General features: G+C 40.7%; 1 protein-coding gene across 4 annotated transcripts in view; it reads left to right on the top strand.

Moving 5' to 3' along the window:
- Positions 1 to 14,972, top strand: part of satb1b (SATB homeobox 1b) — a 77,945-nt gene extending 62,973 nt beyond the window's left edge. For all 4 annotated transcript variants that reach the window (XM_088410604.1, XM_088410603.1, XM_088410601.1 and 1 more), the window contains 2 exons: positions 9,799 to 10,014; positions 12,259 to 14,972. In XM_088410604.1, coding sequence (XP_088266730.1) covers positions 9,799 to 10,014; positions 12,259 to 12,837 — 795 coding nt within the window. In that variant the 3' untranslated portion in view covers positions 12,838 to 14,972. The remainder of the gene's footprint in view (positions 1 to 9,798; positions 10,015 to 12,258) is intronic.
- The last annotated feature ends 416 nt before the right edge of the window (positions 14,973 to 15,388 follow it).

Raw genomic sequence — 15,388 nt, 5'->3', positions numbered from 1 at the left:
AAAAAAGATGTTGAGCCAGCGCCACACTTGAATACGTTTAATAATTAGTATCCATTGATTTATTTATTTATTTCGTCAAGTTAAATTAAATGAATATGAATTGTCTCTGAAGGAGACCAAGCTACCCATGTATACTACCGTATACTAATTTAGCATTGCTAGCTGGGCCTTTTCCTCCTCACCTTGCCTTGCTCGCGCTCCTCCTGACAGACCACACAGGGCTTGTTCTGAAGCCCATTCCCGCTAATCTGATCAGGCAGGCAAATACGCCGGGAAAAGCGCTTTAATGATCCCCCTAATTACCTCAAGTCAATACCAACTGTATTATTAGACTCGGGGAAAATATTCCATTAGGGTGCCCCCCGTGGGAGCGGCCGCCCCCGCCCCACCCGGGCGAGCTCCCTCACCCTCCCCACCCTTACACCACCCCTCCCCCCCGTGCTTGTAATTAATTTTATGTACACACGCAGGAATGCGCAAGGTCGCACCTGCAGCCCAGAGCCACCCGACTCGGAACCGCCTAATCAGATCTGTCATAATTACCATGCTGCATGCTTGTGACACACGCCGGCAAATATTTCAATTTAACTACGACCCTGCGAGTGTGTACGCGTGTGTGTGTGTGCTCGGGGAGATATTAAGGCCGATAAAAGTGCTCATGATGGTGCTTGTGTCCACTCTCTCTCTCTTTCTCTCTCTCTCACTCTCTCTCTGTCTCCGCCACTTCCTCCTTTCCCTCTTAACACATCATCGTCATCATTATCATATTTTTGTCTCAGATCATTACACAATGTGTTCCCTGCGTACACATCCTACCATGGAGGGTCTTCCAGAAGCAATTTCTGGACTTCAGCAATTATATTTTGGAAGTAAATGCCGCAAGAAACAGTGTTGCTCAAATTTCATAGCAAGATTTATTTTCAGATAGGAAATAGAAAGTAAATTATTAATATAGTTGGACTCATCGTGGACATCCATCCATTCATATAGCCGCTTAGCCTCACATGGGTCGCAAACAAGCTGGTGCCTGTCCCAACTGACTTCGGGCAGTAGGCGTAGGACATCCTGAACTGGTTGCCAGCCAATTGCAGGGCACACAGTGATGAACAAACATTTACGCACCCAATTACATCTAAGGACAATGTAGAGTGTCTAATTCACCTGTCTTGCATGTTTTTGGAATGTGGGACGAAGCTGGAGCTTCTTCTTTATATTCAAACACCGCAGGCTATAACGTTTTTTCTAACAATCATCTGCAAGCTTAATGCTTACATTATAATACTGTACAAAACTCCATTACAGGCTAATGGAAATTTGTTTTGATGTTGCGATAACTTTAAACTTGTCTAAAAGTTGGTACTTGGAAATGAAGTTTACGTGGTAACATGCTGTTAACACATACTAAGCAGTACACTGCCTTTTGTTCTTTCTGTTAAATATACTATATCACTCACTTACGTACTCACTCATATGCACCAATAGATCTCAACAATGACCGGGATGTTTTGGCATTACATGGAGCTGCACTGAATGCACGCAAACCTAATATCAGACGACTTGGTAAAGCGTATTTAGGAAAACAGGATTGTCTAAATATTTGCAACATATGTACATATATCCAATATTTTTTGCCAACCACCTGTTTTGGCATCACAAAATTTAAGCGCCAACCACAATGCTGTTACTTAAGTACGACTGGCAGCTGTGCCCTTTTGAGCATTCACATCATTGGTATTCTTGTAGAGTTAAGCCTTACGTCTAAAATAGGCTTTGTGTGTTTTCCCCCAAAAGCTTGACTGGAATGACTAACGTAATTCTCTATGACACATAAACTAAGGAAGCTCTTTTTGAAAGTCCAAATTAGGGAAAGTCCAAATGAATATTATTCAATTATATGTATATTTTTTTTCACAAGGGTAATTGCAATTCATGAGAAATGGAGGAAAACAAAAGGGTTCTATTGTTTGAGCTCGTCGTCCGTGCAAAAACATGAAACGAAATCCATCTGGCTAGCTTCTAAGATGCAGCTACTTGAGCGCTGATTAGTACTCAGAGATAAGAGCATACTGTAGTTCATCTTGGTGTATTTTCTCCCAATATTTATAATGATATGAAGCTAACGTAATGCTTTATGACATAGTAATTATGGAAGATGTTTCTAAAAGTCCAAAAACAAGGGAATTTCCAAGTCCATGCTATTAAATTATCATTTAAAAAAACTTTTGGGGGGATACTTGCTGAGGCTAAAATGCGTTTGATCGCTGGAAGCAAACTTGTCAGCCAATTAAAAACACTTATTTAGCTGACAGTCAATTTGCTGCTTCTCTGCCGGCTCCTAATTCAATAAGATCAGTCACGATTTATCATCTTAATTACGCTTTGATATTAGCAATTAAAGCCTGTATTTGGATTAAATCACAACCGGCGCCTTAATTGACGGAATCAGACTTTCCGCCGTCGGTTTGTGCGTTTGAAATGCAGCTGCTGTTGTTGTTGTTGTTGTTGTTGCTTCTCCATCACCGTGTTGGTGCATTTTTATCCTCCATCTGCCCAACTAGCGCCGCAGCGACACAAAAAAACGATCAAGAAAACTTTTGTGCTGCCACTCCAGTGCAATAAAACCCCTGAACACAAAATGGAGATACTGTACAGTGAGATGCAAGCAATAATCATGACTTGAAGAGCTTTGCATTCCTAACACATTTATTGCGATGCTTTTGTAAACAAACAAGCTGCTAGTAGTCGAAATCACTCCAAATGAATAGTGGCTCGATAAAACGCATCTTGATGTTACAAAGTATTGGCCAGGATTTATATTTAGTACAGGTGATCAACAATTAATGAAAAAATCAGTCAAAATTAAATTGTAGATATTTTAGATGACAATAGGTCGTCCATATTCCATTCACGTAATCGGAAATCAGATTCAATCACATATCTTCAGCTGATCAAAATCAAGGGGAAAAAATAATGATCAGGAAAATGTCAATTTATTTTATTTTTCATTTTTAAGGATGATCAAAGTACACAGATACTGCCAATGGATTAAAAAAAATATATGTACTAAACAACATGATAACATGGCAAAACATTCTGAAACGGCAGAAGTGAATTCAGCCAGTGGGGAAACACTTAAAAATTTTAGACTAATTGCCAACAGCTGGGATAGGCACCAGCAAGCCTGCGACCCTTGTGAGGATGAGCGGCTTTTGAAAATGGATGGATGCATCAGAAGAGTGCGAGTTGCCCACAAGGGGCAGTAAATACAACCATGCAAACATTTCTGAAGAAGAGTTTCACAACTACTGTACGGTGATTAGTGATCTACATGTGTTGATGCACCAATTGTGTTTTTACACCATTGCTTATGCCATAGGGGGTTATAGCGCTGCGCCTTGCTACTAATAGCAAATGCTGTTAGCATTTAGCTAGTAACAGCCAAGTTTTAAAAATGCATAATTGGCAGTTTTCTTGCTTTTTGTTTGGTTTGACAGTGAACTGCTAATGGCAATTGCACTTGCAATTGGCCCAACAATATTAATTTCAGTAATTTGACCACACCATGGTTTGAAGACAGTCTGCACTGTTCATCTTATGGTTTGAAGGTGATTTTCTTGCGAACGTTTGTGTGTGCTGCGCAGGAATAAAAGATGTGCTTAAAAATAAGTGTGGCCACGCAGATGTTTAATGTGCTCCATTTAAGATGAACTGGTCATTTGCCTTTGGTTATTCTTTATGCTCCATCTGCCTCTGTTTGCTTGCCTAAACCTCCACCGCCTCCATCCCAACCCACTTCCGCACACACAAACGCACGTACGTACTGTACGTTATTGGCTAGGGTGAGCATGACGCAAGCCGCCCCGCTGAACCACGGCGCCATTGTCCTCCCCGGAGCGAGTGGTGACACGTGGAGGTCGCCTTTCCTGCGCAGTCACAGAGCGGCATGTCATTGTTGTCAAGTCAGCCCATTGTTTCACCCAGAGAGGTCGCGACCGCTCGCGGGGGAGGATTGTTTGTTACGTCGCGCGAGTGAGAGTCAAGTCTGGCAGCCTCTTGACACAGTCTGACATTGAAGTTAGATCATTAGTTGGAAATGAATAAATATTGTGTTGATTGTGATGATTCACTGTTTAATCCTGTCTGTAAGACAGAGCTTATGAGTTAGGATTCCAATATGCAATTTTATCTTCCGTTCGCCTTTTGGGGTTTGTTTGTCGCTAAAACACGTATATTAACTTGACATATTTTTATTCTTGCCCTGTCCTCGTGCTCAGCGCCTGTCAACACAGCTGACCATGCGTAATAGACTAATCTATGCTAATGCACTTCCGGAACCTGTAATTTTATTTACTTTTAGGGTAGTCACGATCACGTGATCAGAAATTGGGCCCGATCACGTGATCATTTTCAGCTGATCAGGATGAGGGGGATAAAGATTTGGGTCAGTAAAATATAATTGTATTTAATTATTTTTCCTTCTTTCTTTTAAGGGCTATAAAAGTGCACATACATTGCCAAAAGAAAAAATATATACGTATCTATACTATACAATTAGGCATGAGACAATATCAGATTCTAATGGTATGATAACTTTGAGGAAAAATATCATGGTATTGACATTGGAGCTCCAAAATATATCATTTAAAAAAAAAAAAAAATCCCAAGTAGCTATTTTTTTCATGTTAAAGTTTTATTTATAAATAAAATACATGGTTTAATGCAGAATTTCTTACAGCAACAAACATTTACCATGCTAAATGAAAATGAAGCTGTAAATAAAATCAAAACTAACCTTCAGTGAATATTTTTTGTAAAAAAATGAACACATACATGAATCCAATGAATCTATAAAGCCGCATCTAATTTCAACTGAAATACGTGTGAAAATACAGCACAATATTAAAAACATGATCTATTTGAAATAAACTACCAATATTCCAACTACTTTATGCATCAATTAATATTTTAATGTGGAGTCTGAAAGTCTTGAAACCTTACTCTTCCCACACAACTGACTTGGTCTGTTTGGACTTGGAATTGTTTGATTGGTTGGCCACCCACCAGCTTGAATCTGACGACATTGCATAAAGCGCTTTGCGAAAAAAACATTTGATAGCATGTTAGCCGGCGAAACAGGAAGTCGACAACACACCTGTAACGTGATAAATCACCAATCTGGTTATCGGGACATGCCTACTATACGTGCAACATGCCAACATATTCTGATAGAGCAGAAGTAAAAAAAACGAGTGTTTAAATGTTTTCGGCCACTTGCTTTAAACAGCTGCTTGACAAGCCATTTTAAAAAAAGTATATTTGAAATAAACAATAAAATATATTGACAATTTGGATACACTTCTGCCCTTAATAGATCGCCATTGTATGAAATTGGAACTATACATACGGGCAGATCCGAAAAATCTGGTGAATCCGTCATACAGTGGCTTTTCATTTGCAAAGTTGTGATCAAATTTCAATGTGTTGGTGTGACTTTTCAAATTCCACCTGGTGTTTTGGAATTTGCACTTAAGTGGAAGGTGCTAAAGTCCATCGTTATCTTATACAAGTGCGGTCGTAAAATTATAATTACAGTAATGGAAAAACAACGAAACTTCTTTGCTGTAACTGTCTAACACTTTTCTGAGTCTCATAAAAAAAGCAACTTCATGTCTAATAATTTAACTGTCATCGTGGCATCTTTCACGGAAGTTCTGACTTGTGTGTCAGCTGTCATTTTTAAAATTTTACTCTCAACAGTTCAATCTTTTGTTCCTAATTTTACAATTTTAGATTCTATTCACATCAAAATTACAGTACATTCTTAACTTTTAATCATGATTTAATTGTAATTATTTCTCCTATTATTAAAAATACACGAGTGCTGTGCCAAACTGAACTTTTTTTTTTCTCATTATACAGGCCTCAATTTATTAGTGAATTCCGTTGCTATGAACTGTACCCAAATTTTCACCAGAGTGACAACATGTTAAAGTCCATCACTAACTTATTGCCGATAACCATCAATGGCAGTGATGAGTTACCTTATGCTAGCACAAAAACAGAGTTTCAACTTTTTTTTTCTAATGAGCCATCAAACAAGTTTAAAAAGTGAATCTATGAAAATGTCCGTTTTGGGTCGGTGACTCTCTGTTACTTTGATTCCAAAATTGGCAGATTTCAATTGCCATAGGAAGTAAACAGATCAAAGTTAGCTTAGATTTTTTACAATACAAAAATTTACATTCATCTCCAAAGTTAACACATTAACTTTGACAGCCCTTGTCTAAATGTATAATAAATGGGGGTTCACGATAAGAAATAACATTTGCTGACTATCATATTGTACTACTGCCTCTGCAGTTCATTCAAGGCCAGTTCTATTTCCATGGCCCCCACCCCCACGGCCAGCAGGCCATTTTCCCTCTGCCGTCGAAGCTACGCTCACATAGCAAGATGAAAATACGCAGCCCCCTTTCCTCCTCCTTCTTGTGCAATTATTGCTTATTGTGGCGGGAGATTGGCATATGGCGCGCCGCGTACATGGCGCTCGTCCTCGGCAGATGGGCGTCCACTGTGGCGGAATCGATTTCCAAGGCGCCGCACGTTAGCCCGCGCCGGAGCAGGCCCGGCCGGTTTGCGCTTTTCTTTTCCTCATCGAGCATTTTTATCTGACTGAGCTTCTCTTGGAGCTCAGCCAGGTCCGAGGAGACAATGAAACGTTTTGTCTTTGTCCTTGTCTTGTTTTTGTTTGTTTACCTTGGAAGGGGCTCATCTTTCCTTCCGTTTCCTCATTCTAAACACGAGCGCTCATAGATTCCGTCTGGAGTTGTAGGATTCGCTTGTGCCGGCTGAAGAAACAAAATGATGGGCATCTTATAGCTTCATTTTATGAATGAATACATTGGGTTTTTATCTTTTGTAAACTTGTATGGCCCGCAGTTTGGTTATCCGTTGCTCCCGGGAGCCAAATAAAACACATTGCCGTTTGTTATGTGTCTATACTGTGTTTTTATTTTTGGGGCTTACTGTAGCAGTAACAAAAGACAAACTGATGCCTATCAGTCTTATTTCATTTATCTCGCCGACCGAGGTCAGACAGATGAGCCCGATAACGAGCAAATGAGATTAGATGGGAAGGTCTGTGGATGCGTTTAGGTGCTCCGCTGGGTGCTGCTATTTTGGTTAGCAACAGAGTTCAAAGAACGCTTTGTCATAGCTTTTATTACTTTTTTTTTTTCCCTCTTTTTAGCTTCAAGTATGTTCGCTGACCCTGTGAACCAAATGACCAAAGAATTGTGTCTTTATTTTTGGGAATGACTTTAGCTACAAAAAAGGCAAACTGATGGACATCTGTTGGCTTATTTCATTTATCCGGCGGGTGGCCGAGGTCAGCCTGATGGGCTCGATAACGACCAAATGAGATTAGATGGGAAGGTGTTTTGTGTGCGCGTGTGTGTATTTGTGCGTACTGTGTATGTGTCTGTGTGTGTCTGTCATTGGCCAGCTTGTGACTTCACCTCTTGTACTCGCCGACCTCGTCAACGCTACGTACTGCACTATTGTGCCATTTGAACCACAAAAGACTCGCTGATAGCTTTACGACCGCCTGAATTGGTCGTTTCTCATTCACACGTGTAGAAAAAGTGTATATTCCGCTTTCCCGACGCTGAAAAAAACCCTACCGACTCTTCTGTTTATTAATTAGGTGACGGTGACCCAGAGGCAGAGGATTACGGTGCAATATTGTGGCAGGTGTGTGCCAACATCGCACGATAATCCCGAGCTGTCGCTACTTATTGCTGGGATGAACCTGTTTACAGCATCTGGGAGCTTGTCAGATGTCTATAGGAAGAGGATTTCATACCTCAGTAGGTCACCTGGATGCAAGCAAGTACATCGCGCAGACGTTGTATTTACTCAAGCAGCGGCCGTCGAGTTTGATCTTCTGAAATGCTGCTGTGTAAGGAGTCAATCCTGATACATTCCCGTGGCATACCAAAAAATGTGCTGTCAAACAGATACCGGACAAAAAGCGGTTCTGACATGATGGTACATGAATAACTGCTGTCTAGTTTTAATAAACTCGCAGTTCTAAGATAAGTTAGCATTGTCGACATGCCAACGTTAGCGGTAGCTTAGTGGTATGACTTCTTTGTAAGTGAATGTACCTCTAGCATTGAATTTATTTGTTTTAGATTTTTTTTTGGGGGGGAGGACTTGCGATTTGGAATCAATCAATATAAAAAAGGGAACAGTAGAACATGTTGCTAATTCTGTGTTTATGCGGAATCCTCGCAGCTAAGGTCAGATAGCTACTCATTGAACGCTTACGGTGAGTCTTTAGCTACTAGAATAGTTAGCTACTCTAATTAGTCATTAGCTGACAATGTCTTGTTAGCTACTAGACTAGTTAGGCACTACAGCTAATTGTTGGTTTGGTTTAACAACAACAGGTTGCTGTAAGGTTGGGCTAACTGTCGGGCTTATTGTTGGTCACGTTTGAAGCTTTTTAGCCGACTCGGGCATGGTGGTTTCTAATTTAAACAAAAACTTACAGACCCTACCCATATTAACAGTGTTTTGTTTTTTTTAACACTGAAATGAAGAACTTTCAGAGGACTGTTTAGACAGTGGTAACTAATGTTAAAAATACATCGCGAACACGAGGAAAATTGGTCAGAAAGAATTTGGGAGCACAAAGTCCTGCGCTGGTTTTTCAAATGAGTGGAAGGTGTTTTATTTCCAGTAGGTACAAGTCACAATAACAAAAAAACATTTATTCATGACTAGCAGCGAGCTAATAGACGTAGCGTCTACTTTGTGTTTAATGAAATGGACTTCCTGGCAGGCAGGGGGAGTTCCCGCCGTGTGGGCTTTGATTGGCTCTGCTACTTTGGGTTTAATCCTGCTGCTTTGCAGAGTGTTTGAGTTGGATTACGCCGTTGCAGGCCCGCGTTGGACAAGACGAGTGTGTGTGCGTGCGCGCGTGTGTGTCCTCCCTCTGCCGAATCAGCTGAAAGCACAGACGGCCCAACTGGAGCACGGTCCAAATCCCTCTGCATGCAAATTAAAAAGGCAACAATAAATGTGGCAAAGGAACAAGGTGGGCACGGAGGCTTTATGGCCCCTCTTTCTCTTTCTTTTTGCCGCCTCCTCCTCCTCCTCCTCCTTCCTCTACGTTTTGATGAGGCTTACGGGAGAATCTGGAATGGGACGCGCAAAGTGCTGAGTTATCTCCCGCGTGCAGCGTGTGCGCTCGGCTGCCACGTCGGGGCGTGCGCGTGAGAGCGTGCGCGATCGTGCCAGCTAGCCAATGAGTGAGCAAGCGCCGCCCGTGTAATCCGGTGGTGATGAACACTGGATGGCAGATTACCATTTGACCAAACCAGTGCTTAATGTTCTTAAAGAACAAGTAGGGGGAAAAAAGTTGGTAATTGGACTGAAATGTCCTGGAATTTAAGGTGGCATTGCCGCTGTATCTTGAAACTTGAAAAGTTCTCGCTCGCGCAATTCTCAGAAAAAGCGCGTTTGCTTCAAGCGTGAAATGTTATTGTAAAACTGACCCATGAAACAAAAATTAAACACTGTGTATTTCAACTCAAAGGTGTTCAGACGTTAGCCTAACGCTAACATATAATGCGAACATCCATAGTTGAGCTAATGAAAATGATCATAGATGTCGACATAAAAAAAAAAAATTCAACTACCTTAGCAGTCATAATTTAGTGGCAGGATAATGTGCCGTTACTTTTGTACGCAGAGGTTTTGTGACCCGTTGTTTTTTCTTTTTGATTGCAGGGTTGGCTGTGCGAGCTTCTGCGCTGGAAGGAAGATCCGTCTCCGGAAAACCGGACGTTGTGGGAGAACTTGTCCATGATCCGCCGCTTCCTCAGCTTGGCGCAAGGCGAGCGCGATGCCATCTATGAGCAGGAGAGCAGCGCCGGACAACAACATCACAACAACGTCGCAGAAAGGCCCACGCACTTCTCACACATCTCGGCAGACCAGCTGCAGGTGAACCACGTCGCACGAAACTATTAGAGAGAACATTTAACGCAGTATTACATTCAGCTGAATATATTTATTATTAGAAATAATAATAATAGATGTAGTAAGTGTAAATTATATATCATTTATATATTTTTTTATATATAATTTTATTTTTTATTTTGATCTTAAACTTTTTTTTAAAGTAACCTTTCAAGCTTTCATTCTCAAATATATTTTTTAAAGAAAATACAGCTTTATTGAAAATCTCAATCTTTTTTGTGTTGTGGAAAAAAATACTATTTTAAAAGATTGGACATTTTATTTACAAAAAAATGTTTTTTGACTCATTTTCACACCAACTTTTGCCTTCATTTTGGAAAAAAAATTCTCCATAAAAGCGCTAGCTAACAATGGCTAATTAACTACTATAACGAGTCTGACTCAGATGGTGCTTTGGTGTTTCCAAAACAATGCAGACTAATACCCTTTCAAGTTAATCATTTTTACCAGAAATCATGAAATTTCAGAGCACCATTTTCAGACAGATGTCACTATTGTTGGCAAAATGCTGAAACACACTTTAAAAAATCTGTTTTTTTTCCCTCAAAATAAGTTTTTTTTCTAGAAAGGAGCGACATATTGGAGAAAAACTAAAACTTAAAAAAAATATATATATTGCGGGTGTGGGGGGGGAATATTTTAAAGGACTGAAAATTTTCTACCGGTGAACAAGATAGAAAAAGTAAAACAAGTTTTGACTATTTTTCCACAAGAAAGCTTCATTTTCAATTGCGTGACCTCATTCTGACATTCAACAAGTTTCTCTCCAGCATCCAGCAAATTCAGTTAAAATTTCTCACTAGTCAGACATGGTACTTCCTCGAAAGAGAAGCAAAGCCTAAAACAAGCCCACCCCCCAAAAAAAAGCCTTTCAAATAGGTGCACTATTTATATAAAGAATTCAGAAACTTGTTGCATTGCTAGCGTGTTAGCTTAGTGGGCGTCCGTAGTGAAGAGTTGAGCGCTTGCTCGCTCGTCAAGGGTTGTTGTGCAAACAAGCTCTTGTGGGCCATCTCCTCATGTCCCCCGTCTGACTCACCCATTTAAATCAAAGCCTGAGCATTCGAACCGGTCAACAACAAGCAACGCTGCCCGCCCACCTGCATTGCATTATTTGGAGGAGAAAAAAAAATCTCTGCAATTTTATTTATTTTCTTGATAATATATCACTTTTGCTTGAATATCCTGCTCATTAAGAATGTTTCTAACAAAATACCAAAAGAAAGTCCAAAATTTTAAAATTAAAAACAGATTCTCATAATAACGGGAACATATTTAAACAAAAAGTTTACTTTTGGTCATATATGAAAAAATTGAGGGGGTATTATTTTTTTATCCTCAAATATATGATTTTATCAACAATTAGATTCCAAAATATAAAGATGTACATGCATTTTCTTAAAAAGAAAGGGCACTTTTTTTACAATGACAAAAAAGTTGATTGAAAAAAAAATTCTACCAGCGCATGTACCATAGGTTTTTTTTTTTTTCTTTTAAAGGGATTTTTTTTTCTCCAAAAAAACAGTATTTTTTTCTGGGCTTATAGGGATATGCCCTAGTGCAAAACTGCTTCCTAGAGTGCCTTTTTGCTTTTTTTAAGGCCCGGCTGATCATTTTTTTTGCTCACCAAAATGCCATAATATTCTTTCGTGGAAAGATTATTACACCTCCCTCCCAAAGTCATGACCAAAACCAAATGAGCAACTTGTGCATTTTCACAAAATCTAAAAAAATCTGTAGTTTCAAAAACTTCATTCCGTTTCAAATGATGTATGGAGGTATCTAAAACTTTGACAAAATGACAGCAATTTGAATTTTGCCAAGTGGAAATCCCTAGTGAGCAAACCGCGTTTAAAATTTTGTCACATCCATATTTAGTGCATCTGCTACCACCTTCTTTTGGCTTTTGCGAAATGAAAGTCAAGATCGTAAGGAGTTTGTTTTCGTTAAAATCCCAAAATAGACACCTCTTACGAAAAGTTTCCCCTTTTTTCGAAAGCTCAAAACTAATCACTGCGACATATGCCACAAACACTTACACACTTACACACACACACACACACATATATATATATATATATATATATATATATATATATATATATATTAGTATATTAGTATATTAGTATATTCCTTAGCCAGCCACAAGGACGCGTTTGAAGGAATTTCGCCGCGCGTAACGCCCCCCGCAACGCGTCTCGTTGGCAGCCCCCGCACCAGCCGGCCCTGTCGCTGCAGCACCCGTCCCAGCCCCTCCCGTCCCAGCAACCTCCCTCGGGCCCCCGCCTGCCGCCGCGCCAGCCCTCCACCGCCTCCCCGGCCGAGACGGACGACGACGTGGTGCGCAGCCTGGTCAAATCGCGGGCGGCCGGCGGCGGCAAAATCTCCCTGGAGGCGCTGGGCATCCTGCAGAGCTTCATCCAGGACGTGGGCCCCTACCCGGACGAGGAGGCCGTCCACACGCTGTCCGCCCAGCTGGACCTGCCCAAACTCACCGTCATCAAGTTCTTCCAGAACCAGCGCTTCTACGTCAGCCACCCGGGCAAGGGCCCCAAGGAGACGGCCCGCGGCGGCGGCGGCGGCGGCGGCGGCGGCAGCGGCGGCAGCGGCGGCGGCAGCAGCCCCGCCGCCGCCGCCTTGGACGAGGAACCCTCGGAAAGCGGCGAGGGCGGCGACGCCCTCAAGGAGTCGGACGAGAGCACGCAGACCAACGCCTTCGTCGTCAAGACGGAGGAGCAGGCGGGCCGAGGAGGCCCCGCCCCGGTCGTGGAGCGCGCTAACGACTAAAAGGGGCTTGACGCTGGCCCGGACTCCTCGTTTTTGCATTTTGTAAAAGTATTATTGTATTATTATGACGACGATGGCGAGTATGCTTCACTGTAAAGACTCCCGGCATCTTTTCCTGACCTGCACAAGAGAACAAAACGAGTGCAAATTGTTAGCCGACGAGCAAAGTTGTTTTTGAACGGTTTCGAAAAGAAGAAACCGCGGACGAGGATTCTGTCTTTCCACTTGTTCTTTGTTCTAGTTTGATTTTTCAATTCAAGCTTTGAAAATAACCATCATCTGGATCTGACTGACAATCTAACATAAATTGCGCTAATATATATATTTTTTTCAACATTTGGTGACAGCAAGTTAAAAAAAAAAAAAGACGAATTACATCATTTGGCAAAAAAAAAAAAATGGAATTGCACTCTGTCTTTTAGGACGTGTCCACATGTAGTCGGTTTATATCGTTTTATCCTCTCAACGTTTCACATCGGTAAAAGAATGTCGACCCATCCCAGCATTTTTTTTAAGTTTCTCCAAGGAAGTAATTCTAGGAATAGTATTTTTTTCTTGAAAAATATACTTTTATTTCTCCCCAAAATACTACTTTTGTCTCGTTAACACTTGAATTGTTTTTGATCAAGATTTGTTTTCTCTTTTAAATTGAGTTTTTCCTCAGGATCCTTTTTTTTCTTGCAAAATTACAGTACACTCTAAAAGTGTCGGATTAAAATAAAATACCCCAATTAGGTATAAAACATTTTTCATTCAACCTCACTTAAAATTTTGCTTGTCAAATTGATCTGTCTTTTTTTGACCCATAATTAGTTTTTTTTTAACCCAACTTTATTGTAAAAATGTATGACTATTCTCTCATCTCTTCTACATAAAAAAATCACAATCTATTTACATATTTACTGTTTTTTCAGCATTTTGGAAATCATTCACCCCCCTAAAATATTCTGTCCCCTCATTTGAATATAAGCGCGTACATGCGGACACGTCCTCGCACTGACCTTTCCTCCGTTTTGTCTTGTAACTTCTTATTTGGTCATCAAAGAAAAATTGACACGGGTTTTATGTTTCTTATCCTGGGGACGACTTTTGTGGTTTTGCCTGTTTTTTTTCCCTAACAAAAAAATCAAGGACCAAGTAAAAAAGGCCTTAAAAGACCACCAGGTGTCACGTATTAAAAATATGAATATTTCGACGATGGAATAGAATCTAAGGAAAAGTTTCTCTCTACTGTCTGTGTATACAAACGTAAATGTGATATATATGAGCAAACTATGCCAACAATGCCTTTTACCACACTGTTCCTTTTGCCACTGGAACACACAATGAGAAATGTGAACGATGCCATCGTATTTATTTGCAGTGTTGATGATGTAATCGTTTTTTTTCCCCCCTGCAATGATTCGCTCCTTTATCTTTTTTTTTCCTCTATTTATACACAAACGGACAGACAACAAAAAGTGTCTTAAACGTTTTCCATAGGAGTAATGTGCTTTAAAGGTGGCCTATAAGAAAAAGAAAAAGCGCAAAGGGTGAGTGGCACTGATTTCATGTTGTATGCAATTTTTACAAGGATCATGCAAATAAGCTTAATAAGCGTGTAGACGGAGAGAGAGAGAGAAAAAAAATACACTTTATGCAATCTGTGTGGAAATGTGCGTCTTCCTTTTTGGTTAACGTGCAAATTGTGGACCACAAATGAGTTTTTGTCGTTTGTTTTCTTCCGACTGACTTTTCTAAGCGGTTCCTCCCTGCAGACGCGCTTCTTGCTTTTCGCTTTTTTTTTCTCTGCGGCTAAAAACGATGGCCAACGGACTTTTGATGTTTGTAAAAGTGTACATAGCACACACACGCGCGCGCACACACATATGGATGTAAATAGAGTGCAAATGTGCTGAGCGGAGAAAAGTCTGTGGTGCCTCTCTTTCAATCAGCTTCTTCTTCTTCTTCTGCATCTTCTCGTGCTGAGTGTGAGTCGAGCACCCGGGAAGCGCCGGCTGGGTGGTCGCGTGTTAAGTAGCCTCCACCGTGCGTACCAGTCAGGTCACTTTGTGCCGGCCTTCTATTGATGTTCTGCTGTTTTTTTTTTTTTTGTTTTGTTTTTTTTCATGAATAAACAAAAAGCCACAGTTGAAGATTGTCAGTGTTCTTGCGTTTTGCTTGATCTACCACTTTTTCCTCTTTATTTTTGACATGTACATTTTTTTTTATCCCTTAAATAAAACATTAAGGTTCGAATACATATCGCGTTAAGTGTCGGGCACATTTGGAGGCGTCAAATTTCAGGATGTTAAGTCTTGGAAATGCACTGACGCAAACCCATTCCCCGTCAAATTAACCGTGTTTTCGGATTAATAGCATCCGGTAACAGCAGCTCGTGTTAGCTGAGGTTTTTATGGCATTATTTTCAATAAAAGAAGCAAGCAGGATGAACCACTGTCCGAGTCCATCCTTGTTCACTTATCAAATAAATCTATATGTCCCAGACTGCTTTGTCATGTACGTGATCAGTAAATGTCATGAAAACGGCAGCATCGAGGAGCGATCAAAA

This window comes from Hippichthys cyanospilos, chromosome 3, assembly GCF_059441005.1.
Source record: "Hippichthys cyanospilos isolate Australia breed blue-spotted pipefish chromosome 3, RoL_Hcya_1.0, whole genome shotgun sequence".
Classification (NCBI taxonomy): domain Eukaryota; kingdom Metazoa; phylum Chordata; class Actinopteri; order Syngnathiformes; family Syngnathidae; genus Hippichthys; species Hippichthys cyanospilos.
The sequence above is the reverse complement of the archived record's forward strand: the minus strand, read 5'-3'. Positions and strand labels throughout refer to the sequence as shown.